Below are 24,077 nucleotides of genomic sequence, written 5' to 3'. Positions count from 1 at the left end.
GATAACAAATGATAGAGTCCAAATACAAGAATTGCTCTGGATTGAACTTTTCAACATTTGCTCTTAGCGAAGGCTCAATTAAAAACCACCGTTGCAAAGGTCTTTGTAAAGAATTTGGGGTATTGATTCGGGGAACTGTGCATGTTTCGGAGTGCATCTCAAATGAGTAAACATTTGCATTACAGCTGCTGAATACTGGAGTGCACCGTCCCTTTATATTTGGACAGGTGGAGATTTTTGGGCTATATAACAGCGAGTAAATCATTACAGGGGCAGACAGGAGTCCAACGGGGACAATTTTGAACCCTCTCACTCCACACTGTGAGCAGAGACATCGATGACATTAGCACAATGATGGGGGACAGGATCTTGAAGGTTTTTACATTCATTTGTTTTTGCTGTTCTGGGGGACATGGACAAAAGGACACTAGTATTCCGTGCGATGATAAACGTGTGGAAAATGTTGTGAATTTAACTCTTTCCAAACATAATGAGCTGTTAACCGTTGGCACTCTGCTGGCTCTCTATGAAATCCAGGAGGCTACAAAGGTAGGGTGTATCACGTATACATACAGTACATGTTTTATATGTAGGGCTGTCAATTTAACACGTTTATTTAGTTAAATAATTGTTTTTATATAAAATGCAATATAAAACTAAATAATTGGGTCGTTAAATTGAATAGAAATTGTGTCTGTGTTATTTCAACTTCATTATTTCAAAATCATGTTTGATAAATAAGTACATTACCCATGTTACAGCAGATAAAGATCCACCAATCAGAGAACCACAGCCAACAAAACCCGTGAAACATGCCTCGTAGTGACTGCGTGCTCCCATGACACTCTGAACGATCGGTCTCCCATCACCCTTAAACTACTTATATATTTATACATATTGGAATAGTTTGCAATAAATGTAAATATATATATATATATATATATATATATATATATATATATATATATATATATAGTTTTTATACTTACAATCAACAACCTAAAATCAATAGTTATATTCAACGACATCATTGGCAATGCTTTATGGGATTGTAGTTTGTGCCTCATGAAAGACGGTAAGTACACAGCATTGTACCTTTATCTTTATGTCCGATTTTCATTATGTTGTGATTTGGTTCATGGATCACAAATCTTTTATGAAGGATTTTATTAAAAGTCTGGAACTTCTGGAACACAGACAGCACACAGCCAGTGGGCGGGCACTGTTGCGCTGTATAGAATGTAGGGATCTCGAAACGCAATTTTCAAAGTTTTAACCTGACAGGTCGTCTTAAAAGTTTGCGTTTAAAGCGTTGAACACCAGTGCGTCCATCTGACGCACAAACCATAAATTAAGGATAGAGCAGACAGAACACAAGAACACGTCCTGTGAGAAGATTGACAAACTTAATTGATGTGGACTGTAGGCCAATGATAGACTTATGTGTAATGATATGGGAACAAAACATTATATTGTCTGATCGGTGTTTTACTCATCTGCCACAACAACGCAGTATATTTTGTGTGTAATTTTGTAGTTGAACTACTACTGATCTTGACACAATATCTTAAATATGTGGTGCTAATGGAGTAAGATGCAATACAAAGGCCAAAGATGTTGTAATGATGAGTCATCAGAGTTGAGATCCATACACAGCTTTATTAATAATAATGAAAACAGGTAAACAGGCAAAGGTCAATCACCAGCAGTAGCAGTACTCAAGGATAATCAAAGGGGTGGTCATAAACAGGCAAGGGGTCAGGGCAGACATCAAACAATCAGAGTAGTAGTCCAGATAAACATGAGTAAACGTAGGCAGGCAGCGGAGAATCAAACAGGGTTAAATCAAGCAAGTATCAAACACAGGCAGGTAATAACAACAGAAACAAGACCTCGCAATGATAGCGAGAGAGTCTTATATTACTGAGTAGATGAGGAACAGGTGAGCATGTATTCAGAAGCAGGTACGGGGTTATGCGAAATGTAGTTTATAAAGTAAAAGTCAATACTCAGGTGATGGAGTCCTCTGGTGGTGAGTGGAAGGAACAGAGGAGGCGGGTTATTTGAATGATGTATTCATGTGTTCAAAGACCAACAATTCAAATCTTTGTTCAAAATACCAGAATGCATTCTGTGTGAACTGTCTGAATCTTCCAAGGACAGATAAACTTTATTGCAAAATTGATCACTTTGGACACTGTGGCCAGTGATAGACTTATGTTCAATGATATGTAAATAAAACAAACAAACAAACAAACAAAATATTGATTTCTAAAGTCACTTGTAATGTCTCTTCAATGATTCACTCATATGCGACAATTCTCAGCAACTATTGTATATGTGCTTAATGTGATTAAAAATGTTTAACTGATTAACAATTATTAAGACAATTCAAGTTTTACCACTACTTTTTTTTTAATCTTTTACACCAGTACACCATCATTGTACAGAACGTTTTACGGTCTACACAACTTTAAGATTTCACAGTATAATACTGTCCTTCTCACAGGCTCAGAATGAATCAGGTGAAGTTTTGTTTGTGCGGTTCACCAGCAGAGAGACAGACTGTCCTGCAGGGGGAGACAAAGTGTGGCAACAATGTGACTACCTACAACAAGCGGATAAGGTAAGACCTGATGAGGTAATTAAAAAAAACATTCACCTGAAAATGAAAATTCTGTCATTATTTATTCACCTTGGGGGGGAATAATGACAGTTTACAATGAAAACATCTGTCATAACATCAACATGGACCAAACATTACCGTAAAAGTAAACCATACAACTACTTATTCCAAATCTTCAAATACCATACCATAGCTGTTTTGGGTGATCAGAATCACAACGCAAGGCAGGAGCTGACTGTATTTTATCTCGCTTATTACCTGGCTACTTACCAAATAAATAAATGGACATGAAGTATTGATTTGAGTGTAAACGATTTTATTATGTGAGAAGAAAAAAATTACTGTGGTGACACAAAATCTTATAAAATGTAAATTATTTATTTTTATAATATCTTATAAAATTAAAATTATTTATTGCTAAATGACTGCAGTCCAAATTCAAAATATTGGATAGAGTGCTCCTGTCAAGACTCGAATCTTCCGCGGGTTGCCAGATTGAGGACATACAGCAGGAATGAGCAAACTGACAATGGCAAGCAATGAGCCTTGTCTGTAATTTGATCAGCTAATGTGTACGTTTGCAATTTTTTGTATTGTTTGCCAATTATAAACCAGCTAATGTGGATTTTTTTTTTATAACTCTGTCAATGTTAGATAGATGTTTTGCTGGCTTCCAAGGCTTCAGTGCGCTTTGTTTGCCTGCTAACTTGTTTCAAATCTGGCAACCCAGGGTGTCGAAATACTATTGGGAAATGGGCAGTGAGCTGGATCACACAGACAAAAAACACAAACAGAAATTCCCAATAGTATCCAGCTGCAGACCCGCAGCACCACCAGTTTCAGAACCCCAGCGCCAGAACCTGAAGTGAGGGGCGGAGCTTACGTTCGAAACCGAGTAGCGCCACCTAACGTTTTGGAGAGTACTTGGCTTTTATTACAAACGAAACATCATACTTCATACGTACGTTATAATGATTCTTTAAGGTACAGTACAATAAGCATTTTAAAACATTGATCTTGTGTAATATAACTGTATATAGTTATCCGTTTCATTGTATTATGAGAGTTACTTCCTGATCATGATGGTGAAAAAAAATGCTTGAAACTTATGGGCATTTTATATAAAATATACTTTATTTCACAAGAACATGTGCAGCATGCATTTTTCTTTATGTAAAATAAAACATGTCAAAAAACTAAAAAGAGAGAAAATTCAGCATAATTTTAAAAGAAACAATAAAAATATATACAACAAATGACCAATTCACCCCTAGGCCCATTTTATCATGACAATCCTGTATAAATTAAACTTAAAATGTATCAAATGAGGAATTCACTCTCAGGCCCATTCTGTCCTTACATTCTTGCTAAAATAACTCCATGTCATCCCTGAACACAAAATGAAATAGAAAGGGCTCTCTGGAAGCTTCTGACTGTTCCAGGAGATTGTTGCGGGCCTTTTCCTTGTGGTCTTCATTCATTCGAAATGTCTCTACAAGAGATGAAAGCACCACACAATAATCTCAACGTAAAAAAAAAAACCTCAACTATAAGGTAACATTAACTCACAAACAATGCATATAACAGAGGAACGTGGAACAAACACTTTAACACCTTCACAAGATGTCTTCAAAACGTCACCGCAAGGCTCATTTACAACACGCAAAAATGTATCGAACCATCCGTAGAATTTTTTTTTTAATACAGTAAAGTGTGACAACAAATTCAAGCTTCATTAAGATGATAAAGTTATGCACAAATTAAATATTTAGCAGATAAACGCTGAACTTAATATATGCGATAATTTTTCACAACATGATGTCAAAAACGTTACACAACTCACAGTGCTCTCCGCCATGCTTGTCTCATTGTCAATAACTCCGCCCCTCACTTCAGGTTCTGGCGCTGGGGTTCTGAAACTGGGGTTCTGAAACTGGTGGTGCTGCGGGTCTGCAGCTGGACATGTCTCGAAATTCCAGCCTGGAACGGACATATCAATACTGGCTACAGCATTGTTGTCGGAGAAGCCAGTATTTCAACTTAGCATGTTTCCTACATTTCTGATAACACATTCTGATAATTTATGCTTTAGTACAGTAGGCTAAATTTATTTTATATTGCACCTTTAAGTGGTTCTTAACATGCGTCGTTGCATTACCGAGGTGAAATGTCCACTGTGGGGCGCTAAAACCATGTTAAATGTTCTCCCAAACAGATGAGGTTTTATAAGTTTAATGCGCTATCAGTATTAAATCAACAAAACGGTCCTCCTTACCCTAAACCTTAAACAGATTGTGTCATAAAAATGCAAGTGCTGAAGCCCCGAAGTCATTTAGTCATGCTTCTTTGAAACTTTCAGCTCAAAGACTTGCATGCTCTTAGGACTTTTGCATCGCAAGTGGATCATTTAAGCTATCACACACTCTTGAAGAATCTTATAAATGTCGTTTGTTATGTAATGCAAACATTAAAGGTATCGCCTTACAAGTCATGTGCTATAGTAAAAGTGTTTAGATAGCATTGTGTGAGGAACAGGACGAAAATACGTGTTTATGAACTGCCGATTTACTTGTGATTTGTGTGAAAGGTAATAAAAGCAATTGTTGTTGTAGCGCATCTAGTGTTCATTTCACCAGAAGAAAACAAAAAAACGCTGCAATATGTACAACAAGCCATGTAAAAATTATTTTGCTAAAATGTAGGTATAGTAACGTGATTCTGGATAGAGAGCTGCCATTTTAGAATCACATGACCAGCTGAATACTACTCTCTTAATCTCAGTAACTGTCCTGTTATTTGACACTTTCACTCATTAAAGTAATCATGACTGACTGTGAATAATACATTTCTACAATGACATCTGAAACTGAAAACTATTGATTTTATGCTGAAATTGATTTTATATTGAAATTATGCTGCAGCCAAACCGCTAGATGTCAGTGTGAGCCCAAGATGACACAAAGACAACAGTTAATGGATGCACCTTTAATGCTTTAATAAACCTTTCAGATGTATCTCTAGAAAACATGTACATTTTGTGCTTCCCCAGGTGCTCAGAAACTGTCATGCTAAAGTGCTGTTCACAGAGACTGGACACGAGTTAGTATTACACGACTGTTCAGGTATGTCACCTCATATCCTACAATTAAGAGTAACTGAGTTGTCCATATTGTATTGATGCAGTTTAACATTGTTATAGTAACTCAGATATAAATAATCAATAGCTGAAGATGAAGACTCCAGCCATATGAGTCGCCCAGACTTATCGGTCTATGCTGTATAAGGGTGCTCCCCACAGACCTTAGCAGGGACAGGGGCGGAAAGATAAAAAAGGGCACTGTTTTGTTTTTTTTAATTAGTATTAATTCTAAATACTTAACAAATTTCTTTGCTGGTTGAGTATTTGTTGCCCCCTAGCGAGTTGGTGCCATACGCAGACTGTGTAATATGCGTATAAGGAGCGGCGGTATTGTGGTAGCCTAATGGTATTTTTCTGAAAGTGATTAGTCTAATTGCTTATTAGTTTCAACAAAACCAAACTGGCTTTGGCTGAACCTGATAGCTCCTTCAGTTTATGTCAATATTCTATAAAACACAAATTAAATGTCTATCACTGAAAGCGACGCAACCTTTATAATCTCATTATTACTAATAAATCTGTCTACACTGCAGGTGCGCAATGTCAGAAATGCGGTAGCAATCGAGTATTATTCTTTTTATGAACTTACAACACAATACATGGAGTGGACTTTTTATCTGACTCGTCTGAGGTAACGGCACTTCGATGCTCTAGGGCGAATTCAAAACTGTATTTTTCGCTTTCTTGAAGGGCACTGCTGCGGGAGGAGATGCCGCTCGAAAGCTCATTCAAAACGAAAGTGAGAAAATGAATATTTTTCTCAGATGGCCCTTCCACATGTATGTTAGCAAAGGGTACATTTGTTCAGAAATGCCATGTTTCCTTCATAGTACCCACTTCAAGGGCTCTGCACTTCGGAGTGAGTATAGGGCATAGGGAGGAACACTTGCGATTGGGTTCTGCCCCCAATGTGAGTGCTCTTAAAGGCACCGCTGCTTATTTTTCTTTAATATGTCCATGATTTACAATAAATCTCATAATAACACATAATTACTGTTATTGTGAGATTATTACGAGATTATATTTAACTATTTTAATTTAATTATTACAATGAACCAATTGTACCAAAAGGGCACCTTTAGGTTTGTGAATGAAAGGGGCTAGTGGCTTGCACCCCTGCTGCCCCCGTTCTGTGCACGTCACAGGTGCTCCCCTCTCATAAAGGCTGCCATGTTGAGGTCACATGACCAGCTGTGTAATGCAATGTTGTATGTTGCATTACTATTTTCCCACTTTTTCTAAACGTATGTCTCTGAATATGGCGATTCTACCAACTTGGAGGAATACACAGCATCAGTGACCAGCTACATCAGCAAGTGCATTGATGATGTCACTTTCTCAAGACCATCACCACACGCTCCAACCAGAAGCCGTGGATGACTGCGGAGGTGCGCACGCTGCTGAGGTCCCGAGACGCCGCCTTCAGAGCAGGCGATAAGGCAGCCCTAAGAACAGCTAGGGCCAAACTGTCACGGGCAATCAGAGAGGCAAAGCACGCACACGCCCATAGAATCCACAGTCACTTCCAGGACAGCGGTGACACGCGGCGCATGTGGCAGGGCATCCAGGCCATCACCAACTACAGGACAACATCAGTTGCCTGTGACAAAGATGCCTCCCTTCCAGATGCGCTGAACGACTTCTACGCTCGGTTTGAAGTGCAGAACGACGTGATGGCAAGGAAGTCCACCCCTCCTCCCAACGACCAGGTGCTCTGTCTTACCACGGCAGATGTGAGGAACACTCTACGTAGAGTCAACCCACGGAAGGCTGCTGGACCAGACAACATTCCTGGCAGAGTGCTCAGAGGATGTGCAGACCAGCTAGCAGATGTTCTTACCGACATCTTCAACATCTCTCTGAGCAGCGCCGTCGTTCCAACGTGCTTCAAGGCCACCACCATCATCCCCATGCCAAAGAAGTCTTCAGTGTCCTGCCTCAACGACTACCGTCCCGTCGCACTTACACCCATCATCATGAAGTGCTTCGAGAGGCTCGTCATGAGGCAGATTAAGACCCAGCTGCCCCCCTCACTAGACCCACTGCAGTTTGTGTATCGTTCAAACCGTTCAACGGACGATACCATCACCACAACCCTCCATCTGGCCCTCACCCACCTAGACAATAAGGACTCATACGTTCGAATGCTGTTCATAGATTTCAGCTCAGCATTCAACACAATCATTCCCCAGCACCTGATTGGAAAGCTGAACCTGCTGGGCCTGGACACCTCCCTCTGCAGCTGGATCCTGGACTTCCTGACTGGGAGACCTCAGTCAGTCCGGATCGGGAACAGCATCTCCACCACCACCACACTGAGCACTGGGGCCCCCCAGGGCTGTGTTGTCAGTCCACTGCTGTTCACTCTGCTGACTCACGACTGTGCAGCAATGCACAGCTCGAATCACATCATCAAGTTCGCCGATGACACGACCGTGGTGGGTCTCATCAGCAAGAACGACGAATCAGCATACAGAGAGGAGGTGCAGCGGCTGACGAACTGGTGTAGAGCCAACAACCTGTCCCTGAATGTTGACAAAACAAAAGAGATGGTTGTTGACTTTAGGAGAGCACAAGGTGAACACACTCCGCTGAACATCGACGGCTCCTCTGTGGAGATCGTCAAAAGCACCAAATTCCTTGGTGTTCACTTGGCGGAGAACCTGACCTGGTCCCTCAACACCAGCTCTATCACCAAGAAAGCCCAGCAGCGTCTCTACTTTCTTCGAAGGCTGAGGAAAGCACATCTCCCAACCCCCATCCTCACTACATTCTATAGAGGGACTATTGAGAGCATCCTGAGCAGCTGCATCACTGCCTGGTTTGGGACTTGCACCGTTTCGGACCGCAAAGCCCTGCAGAGGATAGTGAGGACAGCTGAGAAGATCATTGGGGTCTCTCTTCCCTCCATCAAAGACATTTACAAAAAACACTATCCGCAAAGCAACCTGCATTGTGGACGACCCCACGCACCCCTCACACAAACTCTTTACCCTCCTCCCGTCTGGCAAGAGGTACCGAAGCATTCGGGCCCTCACGGCCAGACTGTGTAACAGCTTCTTCCCCCAAGCCATCAGACTCCTCAATACTCAGAGACTGGTTTGACACACACGTGTCCTGAGTTGCACTTTAATTACTGTCACTTTATAACTGTCTGCTACCTCAATAACTGCTATGTACATAGAACACTATCTCATAGTATGTTATGTTTACATTTTTAGAAACTCATCTTTTTGCACTACTGAGTACTGGTCGGCGCTGCACTGTCTATTGTCCTGTTCATTGTCAGAAATTTGTTGTACTGTCCCGTACTTTTTGCACATGTTTGCACGTGCACTTTATATAGGTATATATAGGTTTTTTATATAGGTATTTTATTTCATTGTGTTGTCTCATGTGGTCCTGTGTTGGTCCTTTGTTGTTTTTATGTAGCACCATGGTCCTGGAGGAACGTTGTCTCGTTTTGCTGTGTACTGTACTAACTGTATATGGTTGAAACGACAATAAAAACCTGACTTGACTTGACTTGACTTGTTTCTAGCAACAAAAAAAGCATTGTAGTTATTGAATATTTGCTTGGTTATGTCTATTTGATGGAAGAATTTATTTATTTTAGATTATATGTACAATAATATCATACAAAGATCTTTAAACAAGTGTTCCATTCTTCCTCATCATTCCCCGACAGCTGAGCCATCTATTATCTCTGAGAAGGCACGTTGTCTGGGCTGCCCTGAAAACATTGATATTTATAAAGAGGAACTGAGAGAACCACTCATTCATTCTCTGGCCAGAGCCAACAGCATGACCAATCACATGCATTTATTCCTCTTTAAGAGCTTGTCATCAGCAACAAAACAGGTAAGAGTTTTCAAACCAGTGTCCTTGTCATTGCTAGTGCAATGCTTTATCAGTTGAGCTACTAATACAAATGTGTTTGTTGTTCAACTGATTGAGCATTGCACCAGCAACAACAAGGACACTGGTTCGGTTCCCATGATTAAACTGATTGCACTGTAATTCACTTTGGATAAAAGCATCTGCAAAATGTGAATGTCTCAGAACTCTATCTAATCCATTTGACTGAATTGTATTAAATTAGGCCATTGGTAGCAATGGATAATTGGTTATAATGTTTGATGCCAAGTAACCCCACATATTATATGTGCATGCAACCCCCTTCCTAAAATGTAGAGGTAGCTGTATATTTTCATGTATAAAGGCCCATTTATTTTGTGAGTGAAAAATAAATGGGGGAATTGACCCAATTAAGCCCACCCAAATCTTAGTTTTACATGATTTCTCCCACATTAGTTCTTAATAAGCCCACTGTGCTTTTAAAAATGTAAATCCTTCACATTTGACTAAATAAGCATTTACATTTTTATTTTAAAAAAAAATGTATTTTTTTTTTTTACCTCAAACATTTAACCAGTTAATGAAATGTTTAATTTCTGAATCCAGCAAACTTTAATCATATTTGGACACTCCTTATAATTTTTTGTCTGTCTATTCATTTTCTCCCTGCAATGAAAATAGATTCAGTATCTAGAGATGACAATTAATTCAGTTTGATATGAGGTTCATATTAGGAACAATAGGGGTCAATGGAAAAATAAACCTAATTTACGGTGGAGTCAAAGTGAATGCATAAAAAAAAAAAAAAAAATTGGAATAAAACTATACACTATAACACTATACTTTACAACCGGAAGGTTTAGATGTGTAACCCTTTTTATTTGATTTTTTGATGACGATGATAATGAAATAACATTTCTTTTTACATGTACATTTCTCAATTTGACCATTCATTTGCATATAAAAAGAACATTTTGAACAAAAAAATAAGCTTAGCATTTTAAAATTGATTAAAGTGTCAATTTTATTATGCTTGCAATCAAACCTGACCATGGTGTTACAAAGAGAAGACACAGAATAAGCATATTTCTACCAATAATTTATCTGAAACGAAAATGTATTAACTCAAATTAAATGCATAATAATGTCAAGAAAATGAACATCAAGAAACAGAAATGAACTGCAAAATTTAGAAAATTAAATTAAATTAAAATATAAAAAACAGAAGAATTAGAGTAAACATTTTGCCATTTAAAATTGTATAGTTAAAAAAATATTTTTCAAACGTGTGTGTGTGTGTGTGTGTGTGTGTGTGTGTGTGTGTGTGTGTGTGTGTGTGTGTGTGTGTGTGTGTGTGTGTGTGTGTGAGTGAGAGTGTGAGTGTGTGTGTGACAGTAAAATCTGAGATCACCTAAATTGTGTCACCCAGCCAGTGGTCCCTAAGAGGGAAATGGCTACTAAACTATATTTTTTTGAAAATGTAAAAATGCCAAAAGGTTTCTGTGAGGGTTAGGTTTAGGGGTAGGGTTATGGTTAGGGGATATAAATTATCGTTAGATCTGTATAAAATCCATAAAATGCATGGAAGTCTATGGAGAGTACCCACAATGATATAAAAACAAGTCTGTGTGTGTGTGTCTGTGGGGGTGGGTGCGTGTGTGCGTGCGTGTGTGTGTGTGTGTGTGTGTGTGTGTGTGTGTGTGTGTGTGTGTGTGTGTGTGTGTGTGTGTGCGTGTGTGTGTGTGTGTTCGTTCCTTCTGCATCGTGAGTCATATGGTCCCAGATAACTCAAGAATAAAACATTTGACTGGCTCCAAATAAAAAGTAGAATGTTTCGATCAAATATGTGCATTTTCTCTGCAACAAAGTTTTCTCTTGCGTTCTGTCTTTTTAATATTTCAAAATAAAACAGTAAGTGGGCCTATATGGCATGTGGGCTTAATAGTGTCACTTCCCCTAAGCAAATTATTATAAAGACCAAATGCAAAATTATATAAAGCTAAAAGAAATAATTTACATTTACGCATTTGGCAGACGCTTTTATCCAAAGCGACTTACAGTGCACTTATTACAGGGACAATCCCCCCGGAGCAACCTGGAGTTAAGTGCCTTGCTCAAGGGCCCAACAGTGGCATCTTGGTGGTGCTGGGGCTTGAACCCCCGACCTTCTGGTCAGTAACCCTGAGCCTCAACCACTGAGCCGCCACTGCCCCCAATAAATAATTGAAATATAAGTGTTATCTTGGTATTAATTAAACAGCATATCTTTTATATACCCCTATTAGCGTACTGTAAGGGCCTAAAGATACACGTTTTAACTACTGTTTATTTGTTATAGTGCTTTTTACTATGAATATCATTCCAAAGCAGCTTTAAAGAGAATATTCTTTGACAACCCCCAGTAAGCACGCTAAAGGAGAAATGCCCTAAGAAGATACAACACAAGTACAAACTATTCTTGAATGTATGTTCCATGGGAGCAGAGATGAACACTTAATAAATAATAAATAAATAATAAATATTTTTGCTCAAAACTATATGCAGATTTGTTTCATTTCTGTTACCGGTTTCTTACTATTATTTCTTACTAGGGCTGTCAGTAGAATACAAAAATACAAAAAAAGTTTTTTTTTTTCAAATGTAGCCTTTAGAAAGAAGAATGAAACAGTAATAATGTCAACATTGGTAAATGTTAACTTATTTATTGCTTGTTTTTGTATTTATCTGTTTGTTTTTATTTATAAGTGGACCCTTGCAGTTCCCTGGACCCCAGTTTGAAAATCTCGGATTCTCAGGGTTAAGTTTTGGGTCAAGGTCATGTTGTTCTTTTCTGTGTGCAGGTGGTTGCTGGATTCAGGTATAAACTGCAGTTTGACATGGAGAAGAGCAACTGCACCAAGTCAGAATTCAAAGCTGTTACTGAAGAGTGTCATGCAGTTCAGGAGGAGCGGGTAAGAATCTGAATCACTGGCTGGGTCACTACACATAACATTACATTTGTGTCCTACAATAATTTGTAAATAATGAATTTAACAACAAATGACTGACAGCATTGTTAATATAGTGTTAATATAGGCATTTTTCTTATCGCATCAACAAAAATCCAATTCATTTATTTTGAAATATTTTATTTTTGCTTTATTAACATCTGTGCACATTTTGATTCAAATATGGACATAAAAGATCATATTTATTCATAATTCTCTCCATGTACAAAAGTCTGAGACCATTTGAAGAAAATGCTTCCATTTTGCAATTAATACAATATTGTAATGTAAGATTTTTTTAAAATACAAATTATATTATCAGCATAAAATGTTAATGAAAAGTAAAAAAAGCAAAAAACAAACATGACTTTTAGAAATATTTGAGTGCTTTATCCCCATTTTGGTTTAATGACTGCATGTAATTGATCTGGCATGAACAAGACTTTAATATCATGTTATTCAGCACGATTTGAGAAGTTTCCAAACAATCATATAATGTTACAATCATAACTACCCAAATTAATATAATGTAATATTCTATATAAAGAAAGAAACCCTTAAAATATCATCATCATGAAAAGGTTTATGCTTAAAACATTAAAGTCTTCGTATAAATAAGTCCGGTATATGAGGTACGATTTGAAAGCGTAGAATGTGAACTTCAGAGATATCAATCAATTCTGCATTTATTTGACTTAAAATAACAAAATAAGGCCTGAAAACATTCGTGTTGAAAATTAGTGCCCCCTAGAGGTAATGGGGTAGAAATATTTATATAAAAATAAAAGTCCCTCACATAGCACTTAAATGGACATGTCATAAATCACTCTCAGGAATGTGACTGTATAATTTATTTTGTTGCTCTAATACTACAGTTCGAAAGATTTTCAAAAGAATCACAAAGTAAAATATGATTTCTGTATGTCATAAAATACAAACATCTACAAACAACATAACTGCTGCTGTAAGCCCCAAATAGCTCCAAACTTTATATCTGCTTTTATGTAGGCAGTTTTCTAAAAACTATTGAAATTGTTTACTTGTCTGTGAGCTTGCTGTAAGTAATCCAGTGTTATAACAATACCATCCAGCAGGAAAAGCATGCTAAACAAACATGATATGATACAATGTTATATATCATCGCAAAGGGAATGATCATTTTAATGACACTTAGATTGAGCTTCTAGTCCAAAATATTCATGAACTGTAAATTAGAATGAATGTCTACGGACGAGCACATCTGTGAGGGCTAAAACGCATTAGAGCGCCACCTACATTTCAGATCTGTATATTGTGATGAATGTGACAGAGGAAAAATATAATGAAAAACAAATTAGGACAACAACAACAAAAAAAGTTTTTAACACACCTGCAGTCGAGTCAAGTTCAAATCCAGGGCATGCTGAGTGACTCCAGCCAGGTCTCCTAAGCAACCAATTGGCCCGGTTGCTAGGGAGGGTAGAGTCACATGGGGTAACCTCCTCGTGGTCGCTATAATGTGGTTAATTCTCGGTGAAGCCTCCACACGCGTTATGTCTTTGAAGTAATGCGCTCAACAAGCCACGTGATAAGATGCGTGGATTGATGGTCTCAGATGAGGAGGCAACTGAGTTTCGTCCTCCGCCACCCGGATTGAGGCGAGTCACTACGCCACCACGAGGACTTAGAGCACATTGGGAATTGGGCGTTCCAAATTGGGGAGAGTGGTTAATGAATTGAACTCCTCCTAGACAAGTTACAGTCGAAAAGAAAGTTTCAAATCTGTTTTATATGTAAAATTTACTTTAAAAAAATGTATCGTTTAAATAAACTGTAAGTGTCTGCCAAATGAATAAATGTAAATGTTCCATGTAAAAATGCATTTTACTCTCAGATTAACAATTTAAATAAATGATTTACATTATTAATATTTTAATTATTATTATTCTATTATTTATAGTGATTTATAGTAATAAGGAATGTACTCTGACAAAAAAGGGGTAACCTTCAATTGTCTTTTTTTCTTGATTTAACCCATACAAATTACTTTCTTTGTGTAACCTAATTGGTCAGGAAGATTAAATACAATTTTGAATTCAACAAAACATTTTTACAGTGTATGCTTATTATCTTTATACTGTACTTATAGCCTCATATCTATCTAAACTTGTTGTTTTTTAGGAATTCATGCAGTGTAACTCGACTGTGGATGTGGCCCCTTGGAGGCACGAGAGTCCAGAAGTGCACACCGAATGTGCAGCTGGTGCCCGAATGGTGAGCCAGCCCATCTGTTACATGTATTAAATTATACAGATCATTTTCAAAATAATAAGTGTATAGATTTCCAATGAACTAATTCATGTATTATTTCTATGAACATTTTTATTTCAGGGAGGGTCAAGAATTAAACGGCCACCAGGCTGGTCTCCCCTGAGGAGCATGCCCTCTAAACCACCGAGTCCAAAACCAATTGAAAAACCCGAAGAGGAATCCAAGGAGATCATGAGCATAACCCAGCGCACGCCATTAAATTGCCCGTCCAAACCCTGGAAAGAGTTCAAGCCCTTCAATGACAGCCCTTCTTCACTGAACACTACAGCATCTGCACAGCCAAACTCAACCACAGCAGATGCCCAACTGAGTGATCTGGATTTGTTAAGTTGAGCTGGTGATGTTTTTGGGGCTTTGTTTTCAAATGCTTATCTTAAAATATAAAAGAAAGGAAAATGAAGGAAAGAAGGGAAATAACATTCTAATAACTTGTATGGTGTTTTGAATAAAGTGTCATTTATTCACTGTACACTGTTTCACAGGTCACAATAAAGAGGAACATACAGAACTCATTGTTTGAGGAATCATTGGAACATTATTAAACTTCATTACAGCTGTAAATATTTCTATAGATAGAGAATTGGTATAATTAGAAGGTAATGCCACATTTAACAAGACAGAAACTTCAAAATGAGGTTAAAATGCAGAATATTGTTAGAATATAAATTTTCATTATTCAAACCATACTTTTTACATATACTGATATTTATTATTTTAGTTTGAGTTGGCAAAATGGACTCTATTAACTATGAAAGCTGGATCCCACCACAGAATAAAAAACAAAGTAATCTCTTCAGTAATCAAAGTACAATTTGAATTTAACTGTATTCTAATTACCAATGATTTAAATTGTAACTGTAGTGGAATACAGTTACTTATTGTAAAGGGGTTAATGGAAAGGAGGAGGTGAGAACCGGCTTGACAATATAAGTAATATTTTAATAAGCTACTTAAACAAAAAGACAAACACACAAAGGTGTCGGACAGCTGCCTGTAAATCTCTCTCTCTGTCCCACTGCAGTCTCCAGTCATCCTTTATCCCTCTCTGAGGCTTGATTAGTCTGATTAGGGGCCGGGTGTGTAGAATCACGACCTGGCCCGCCCGTCGCCCTGCCACACTTATATTTAGGATTTTAAATATGTAATCCTGTTACATGTATTCTGTTACTCCCCAACACTGATAGTAAAGTTGCTTTTGATATAAAGTCAAAATTGCGATTTTATAACACAATATAATTTATATTAGGGGCTTTCTCTTACAACTGCCACTTTACTGTATATCTTTCCATTTATATCTACCAAATTCTTGCAATTGCATCTTTATTTCTTGCAATTGCAATTCTATATCACGCAATTACAACTTTATATCACCAATGCAACGTTACCTCAAAATTATGACTTTATTTCACCAATGTATTTATATCGCAATTGCTACTTTATATTTTGCTGTTACTTTATAGGATGAAACTGCAACTTTATTTTGCAATTATGATTTTATATCTTGCAATTGTGATAATACCACACAATTGCGATTTTATATCACACAATTGTGACAATATTATGCAAATACTAATTTACATCTCACAACTGCTAATTTATAGCATGAAATTGCAAAGTTATCTCGCAATTGCGACTTTATATCACACAATTGCGACAATATTACGCAAATACAAATGTATATCTCACAATTGCGACTTTACAGTACATCATGGAATTGCAACTTTATCTAGCAATGTGACTTTATATTAAGAAACTTTTACTGTATATCTCGCAATTGCAGCTTTATATCACACAGTTGCGACAATATTACACGAATACAAATTTATATCTCACAATTGTGACTTTTTATCACACAATTGCGAATTTATATCATGCAGTTGCAACTTTATCTATTAATTGTGACTTTATATCACACAAAAGTGACTTTATTACTTTCAATTGCAAAATTCTATTTTGCAATTGCAATTTTATATAACATAATTGCAAATTTTATCTCACAATTGCAACTTTATATTAGCGATTCCAACTTTATAGCATGCCGTCGCGATTATATTTTATCTTGCAAACGTGACTTTATATCCAGCACTTGTGACTTTATCATGCAGTTGAAACTATATCTCACAATAGCGGCTTTATTTCTCGCAAATGTAGCTATATCTTGCAATTGCTATTTTATGTAATGTAATTGCAACTTTATATCACAAGAATTGAAATAAAATGTCAGAATTATCTTTTATTCTATTTTTTTATTCTTTGGTGGGATCAAGGCACCATGCCTTAAATACAGACATTTTCAACCGTATCTACATCATTTTTCAAAATCCCTTTGGTCTCTAGATATGACTCTGTGCTTCATTTAATGTTAGGATGATGAGGTATGTACTCAAATGTAATATTTAGGGATTGGGGTTTTGCATTTTCTTAACATTCTACTGAGAACATACTTTTGGGAAGTTGGCATGTCCTGCGGTGTGACCTGGTGTATCATTTTAATCAGCATTTCGCTTCTTTTTTCGTATGCTTATTTATTATTATTATGTTATTTTATTATGTATTAATATTAATATTTGATGGAAAATTCATTTGAAAATGTGATTAAAAATTATGAAAAACTTATACAAAATGGTGACCAGATACAGGGCCTAACATATACACTTTGTCTTATACATTCATTTACATTTGAACCTAAAATCTTGAGGTTGACTGAAAAAAGTCCATTGACACGTTACTGTATTCATCAGTTGATTTACAATCAAGAGTTACTCACGTCTAGTCCTAAAGTGGATTTTTTTTCATAGATTGTTACCTTTTTTTTTAAGAGTGGCGTTCCGGTAATGAAATGATGGTCTCCGGAAATAAAACTGGTAGGTAATTATAGTCTGAAATGAGGTCAGGTGTACATGAATGGTGTGATGTTTGAGGTTCAAGGGTCACCGGTATTAATCACCACGATGACGTTCTTTGATGGACGAAGCAACTGTGGTGACAGACAGCTCATATTTGTCTTGCCTTTGCAGGATCTGTGGGGTCATGACCTGTGTCATCTACAACATGTTCACTTTGAAATATTTTGAATGAATTTGTGTGATTGCACAGAGAACTTATAACCGGTTGAGATGGTCCTCATGTGGTTACTTGAGAAGTGTCGGTCACGATAGAAGTTCGTCTCAAAGCAGTCCTGATTCTCGATACAATGGTTAGAGATCGGATCTTTCTACTAACTGTTACCTGCTCTGTCTTATTGTTACTAGTTAGTTGTGATGATTTTCTAGAGATCCGCTCACCAGAAGATGACATGAAGGCTCAAGAGGAGAAAGACCTGGTAAGATATAAAAGCATTCAGTGTCTTGTGTTTAACTTATCTTCAATAATTGTTTAAATCTAAATATTAGTTATTTGTTGTTGTTGTTGAAAAGCTATATTCAATGATTGATTGAAATCCAACCAAAGAGCACCTTCTGTGATTTTATATAACAAGGTGTGCTCCAAAATCTTTGAGCCGTCCATTTATTTTAGAAATTAAATAATAATGTTTAAAAATATAAAATGTTTCTTCAATAAAAATATATTTTGACAGATTGAAGCCCTTCAAGAAGTGCTTGAAAAACTGAGAAACAAGCAAATTCCCACTGTTGAGAAGAAGTTTGGTTGGGTGCCCTCCGTAAGTCCGCTACTTTAAATCACTGATAAAATGATCATTTGTTAATTTGTAATTGCATCATTCCTGTTATACAGTTACTTTGGAGCTTTAATAAAATGAATATACTTGTGTTGTAATTCTGAATTTACTTGTTGGTTTTTCTATAAAAGTGTAGGCCCATAACAGACTTTCAAAATAACAGAAAGAAATACAAAGTTAAAGTTAGCCATTGCGCAATAAGCTTACATGAGGGTTATCAGCTATATTTAAACATTTGTAATTTGATCAAACGTGATGGGATGTGTTAGAGTAAGACTAATAAACTAACAGTGTTGAGGAGTAGTTAACTAGTAAGCTTTTCCAGAAGCGAGCTACATTTTCCAATGAGCAACACTATATCGTCAAAAAACGCTACATTTGCCACATTGTATTGTGAACGCTGCAATGGACCCGATGTAATCAAAGACACTCGCCTAAACCATCTCATGTAGCACTTAAACAAACACATTTAAGTCAATAAACTAAAATAAGTCTATAATAAGTTACTATAGTAATGTAGGAACTATGCGATTGCCATATATTTAAAACCATATATTATTTAAAGCAATTTTTTTAAGTATGCAATTTCTGTGTCACTAGCAATATTTCTGCAGAAACTGCAAAAATAATCATTATATTCTAAACAGCTTTCCAGATACACCCCTCATTTGCAATTCAAACAGTCAGATAGTTCCTCCCCCAACTGACACCATTGGTTTAGTAATGTTGTTGGGGTGGGTCTAAACGGGTCGCTCAAAATAAAAGAGGAATTTTTATAGCACCACAGAGACACAGTGTTTCCATTTTTCAAGAAAATCAACCCAAGAATGGCTTACTTATAGTTGTCTCTGTATATTAAGCGGGGATAGGAGAAAGTATTTTAACAATAAAAAAGTTTCATATTTCAGCTTTATATAGCTGCAGTGCAGATCAGAGCGCTGGCCAACGTGTCCGGGAATGACAAAATTTGCCAGACGAATTGTAACCTTATGGACTATGCATAACAGTCTAATGTGATATAATAATGACACAAAATGAACGGTAAAGCACTTTTTTTTTAAATTAAAATAAACTACATTTACCACATGTCCTTTCATTTACAAAAAAACATTAAAATAACAAAAATCGTTAGGTTATGTTTAAGGCTGTGTGATATGAATAATATCGCCTCTGTTTCATGTGAGCGACACGTGTGCTTTCTCTAGATCATGCGAGTCCAGCAGGTTTCCCAAAATTTACAGGAAAGCTTGATTTATGACCCAGGGAAAAAAGTCAAGTTATTTCTGAAAGAAGTGTTTAATAGTTTTCACATACATATATACAGTATATATATATATATATATATATATATATATATATATATATATATATATTAGGGGTGTAAAAAGATTGTATTGTATCGTACGATACGGCGTTCACTATACTATATGTATTGTGTGGTTTTTTCACTAGTAATTAACATTAAAAGGAGTTTTTTTCTTGTTAGTCACTTCAGCTTGTTCACAGGGGTCTTTCAAACAACAAGGAATGATTTTCTATAAAGATGCTTTGAAACTATGTGTATTGTGAAATGACTAGAGTGTAGACAATCGTATTTTCTCCATAGTACACAAATAAAACAAATAACCATTCATTCTTATGTAGGCTGTATATTACCACACTCATATGAGCTATTCAATGCTTTATATATTCACAGTATGACCGCCTCTTCACCACTGCCCTGCTGTAGATACTTTTTGTTAGTAGCTTAGCTTAAAGTGTAGCTAACTACTTGACTGTAGTTTAACTGCTTTAAATTATGAGTAGTTCAAATAAATCATTAATAAATCTGATTAATTTCAGTGAGTCGTTCTTCTGAACAGTTCATGTAAATGAACTAGTTGACATAAACGATTCACTGATTCCCTTGAGCCCTGCATAGAGAGGACAAAGGAAAAATTTGTATATTGATTGTCAGTTTAAACAATATTCCCAAGAAAACATGTTTGGTTGTAAATGTTTGAATTAGAGTAAGAAAAAATGTAAGTAACAACACCTGGAATGTTTCTTCATAAATCGACAGATTGTTTTTTTCAACCCGTATGTTCACGTTGTTACATTGTGATAAAAGAAAATGATTTCAATTTCGATCTTTAAAAATATGAGTTTAATATTTTATCTTATATATATATATATATATATATATAATTGGAAAAAGTACAGCATATAGGAAAGGCTCAATTACAAGATGATCCACAAAACAATGACACATTACTGTATAAATACTGTAATAACAAAGTACAGTAAAGTGTGACGAAACCTTTAAAAGAATTTGAGCGTGTGGATATAATAGTGGATTTATAGGCTTGATTGAATTGAAAGGTTTGTGCTGTTTGCAGTGTGATGCAGGTGAGCAGTGTGCGGTCCGGAAAGGCGCTCGATTCGGGAAGCTCTGCAGCTGTCCTGGAGGAACCACCTGCAGTTTCTCCATCCTCAAGTGTTTGTAAAACATGTGTCATTCTTCCATTACAATTCTGTCACAATCCTGCAAACAGCTGTTTGTTAAAGCTATTCTTTTCTCCTGTTGCAGTTTTTATGTAGAAAAGGCAAATCAAATAAATGCATGCAATTTTGTATATATCTCTGTTTTTTATTCTCTGGTTCTTATAAAGCCAAATGCTGTACTGTGTATCATTCAAAACAAAAAGCCACTAGATGGAGCAAAACTTCAATCATCTGGCCCTTTCAGGAAACATATTGAATAAACTGTTGTTATCATATCTGAGAAACTTATTCATCCAATATATTTTTATTCGGTTAGCATTAGAAGTAGGGAAAGTTCGGATGAGTGCGAGAAAGAGCTTTAGCTGACATATCAGAGGTAGTATTATGTGTGTTGTGTGTTTTATTTGATGCAACTTTTGCCACTTGTTGTGTTTAAAAATATAATACTGTAGTTTAGTAGAATGAAGTCATTCCCCTATACATAATTGTATTTTAATTTTGTTCATTCAGCTTAAGTCATTTTCATTGAGCCAACATAATTTAGTTAAATTAGGTCAAATCAATGTTCTATCGTAGTTTTAAGCCAACTTAATTTGGTTAGTCAAACTCAAACTTGATTCATTTTCTTATGTTGTTCTAACTTAATTGTATTAATCATTAGGATGCCAGGAGAGCAAGTGTAAGGAGAGTGAAACTGCTGGACTGTCAAATGAATTGCAACTGTTTATAGAGTTAGACAGCACTCAAATCAAACATCACTTAAATGTGAAAGTCCATCATCAACTGGTCTCATTTTTTCAGAAATACCCACAAATAAAAAATTTAGTATATTGACATTTTTTTCATTTTGTCCTAACTTTGTAAACATGTTATTCTGGTTCTGTTCACTCTACCGCACTTTGAAAAGTCTTATTTCTTTCCACTAGATGGCAGAAAGCACTTTAAAAAATATGTTTTCTCTCTGTCACATTCCATCAGAATCTACAGATCTGAAATTTTAGCCCTCAAAGTTGTGCTCGTCCATAGACATTCAGTCTAATTTTCAATTCATGCACCACCCTTGTTGTTTCATTGAATTTCTCAGCCTCCGTGTGGACTAGAAGCTCAATCGAGGAGTCATTAGAAAGCTGAAATCCTCCCATTTGTGATGATATATAATATTTTATCAGCAGTCGAAAACATATTTTTCTGATGATTTGTTTAGCATGCTTTTCCTGCGGATGGCATATTATTCTGGACATCTGAGATATACCATTTGATCATTCAGCCAATCAAGTAAAAAAAAAAATATATTTTTTTTGCTACAGTATTTGGGGCTTACAGAAGCAGTAAACAGCACATAAAATAGATATTTGTATTTTATGACATACAGAAATCATATTTTACTTTGTGATTCTTTTGAAAATCTTTCGAACTGTAGTATTAGGGCAACAAAATAAATTATACAGTCACATTCCTGAGAGTGATTTATGACATGTCCATTTAAGTGCTATGTGAGGGACTTTTATTTTTATATAAATATTTCTACCCCATTACCTCTAGGGGGCACTAATTTTCAACACGAATGTTTTCAGGCCTTATTTTGTTATTTTAAGTCAAATAAATGCAGAATTGATTGATATCTCTGAAGTTCACATTCTACGCTTTCAAATCGTACCTCATATACCGGACTTATTTATACGAAGACTTTAATGTTTTAAGCATAAACTTATTTCGCGATATACCACCAGCTGGTCTATAGAAATTTTCATTTCAACATTTGATCACCCCATCCAGTCCTATATAAAGCATTCTGGGAAATGGAAATCTCCTGCCCAGTTTCATCAATGCTACAAAAAGTATTTATGAAGTCCCATCTCAAATGGATTAGGTAAACGTAATTTTTTGTGACAAAATATTATATTGTGTTGCTTTAGTTCATTTTATTAAGTAAACTGAACAATCTGCAAAAATCCTTTAAATGTATAAGACCCCAAATTGCAATGGAAAGTTTATTTTCTCAATTTTTCCCTTTTTTTTTTTTGCTTCATTAACAAGATATAATACATAAACATACAGAAGAAAAATATATAGTTAAATAATTTTTTATTAATAGATACAATTTATCTAAAATCCTTTCAATGACAAGGAATTTTCTCTTAGCTTTCTGATTAGAGGATATTTTCTGAAGAGAAGATAACAAAATCCATACATTTACATTTATGGCATTTACCCATCATACAAATAAACTGTAATGGATTGTTTAATTCCTTCATATTATACACAAGTAATAAGAGGAATATTCCGGAAAAGAAAAATAGTGATAGAAAAATTAACAATGTGGTAAAATCCAAGAAATTGAAATCTGAAATATGAGACCAAAAACTGTGTTGTGTCAGAACAAAAAACAGATACGTATAGTTTCCTCTTTCTCTAGACCAAAAGAGTAGCCTACATTAGGGAAATATTTCCAATAAATGTACTATTTTTAGTAAGTAGCAATTTATTGCAGGGGTGAAAATTCTTAATCATTTTGAAATCAACCTCCTTTATTTTGTTATAAAGGTTTGTTAATTACTTTCCACATCTTTTGAAAATGTATAGTTTTTGCTATACTGTAGACTTTTTCCAGTTACTTTGTAACCCCAAGGCAGGAAGAACTTCTGCTGTCTCTTTATCAATTGATTGGACCTAAACTACGTCAATCACGCAAGTATCCGCCCCTCAAAAATAAAGGTTGGTGTTTCCTTTGAGCAGCATGTAGTACCGTTGGGAAGCCGGATTCATTCTATGGAATCGGTTCGTTCAAACAGTTTGTTTCAGTAAACCAACTCATTTGATTCATCACTCAAAAGTGTTCAATTTCAATTTCAATTTAATAGTACTTTATTGGCATGATTGTGTTTACATACAATATTGCCAAAGCATTAATACACAAAACAGATAATGACAAGACAAATAATAATGACAAGATAGAATTAAAATAAGGTGCCAGGAGGTGTTCTTAGGAGTTCA

The 24,077-nt window shown here is 36.0% G+C and overlaps 2 protein-coding genes across 2 annotated transcripts; both read left to right on the top strand.

Annotated features, from left to right (window-relative positions):
• Positions 1-260: 260 nt before the first annotated feature.
• Positions 261-15,432, top strand: LOC127641471 (kininogen-like). The gene is made up of 7 exons (XM_052124500.1): positions 261-549; positions 2,510-2,626; positions 5,676-5,748; positions 9,454-9,626; positions 12,464-12,574; positions 14,771-14,863; positions 14,981-15,432. The coding sequence occupies exons 1-7, from the start codon at positions 352-354 to the stop codon at positions 15,251-15,253; spliced, it is 1,038 nt and encodes a 345-aa protein (XP_051980460.1). The 5' UTR covers positions 261-351; the 3' UTR covers positions 15,254-15,432.
• Positions 15,433-18,076: 2,644 nt separating this feature from the next.
• On the top strand, positions 18,077-21,085 carry cart1 (cocaine- and amphetamine-regulated transcript 1). Its single transcript, XM_052124492.1, has 3 exons — positions 18,077-18,242; positions 18,498-18,581; positions 20,978-21,085. The coding sequence occupies exons 1-3, from the start codon at positions 18,114-18,116 to the stop codon at positions 21,083-21,085; spliced, it is 321 nt and encodes a 106-aa protein (XP_051980452.1). The 5' UTR covers positions 18,077-18,113.
• The last annotated feature ends 2,992 nt before the right edge of the window (positions 21,086-24,077 follow it).

Source organism: Xyrauchen texanus, chromosome 50 (assembly GCF_025860055.1).
Source record: "Xyrauchen texanus isolate HMW12.3.18 chromosome 50, RBS_HiC_50CHRs, whole genome shotgun sequence".
NCBI lineage: Eukaryota > Metazoa > Chordata > Actinopteri > Cypriniformes > Catostomidae > Xyrauchen > Xyrauchen texanus.
Note: the sequence above shows the minus strand (reverse complement) of the source record. Positions and strands in the feature narration are given on the sequence as shown.

Coding starts and splice junctions, on each gene's coding strand:
- LOC127641471 (XM_052124500.1), top strand. CDS start 352: ATGATGGGGGACAGGATCTTGAAGGTTTTTACATTCATTTGTTTTTGC. Junction 9,627..12,463: donor TGTCATCAGCAACAAAACAG/GTAAGAGTTTTC, acceptor TTCTGTGTGCAG/GTGGTTGCTGGATTCAGGTA. Junction 14,864..14,980: donor GTGCAGCTGGTGCCCGAATG/GTGAGCCAGCCC, acceptor TTTTTATTTCAG/GGAGGGTCAAGAATTAAACG.
- cart1 (XM_052124492.1), top strand. CDS start 18,114: ATGGTTAGAGATCGGATCTTTCTACTAACTGTTACCTGCTCTGTCTTA. Junction 18,243..18,497: donor CTCAAGAGGAGAAAGACCTG/GTAAGATATAAA, acceptor ATATTTTGACAG/ATTGAAGCCCTTCAAGAAGT. Junction 18,582..20,977: donor AGTTTGGTTGGGTGCCCTCC/GTAAGTCCGCTA, acceptor TGCTGTTTGCAG/TGTGATGCAGGTGAGCAGTG.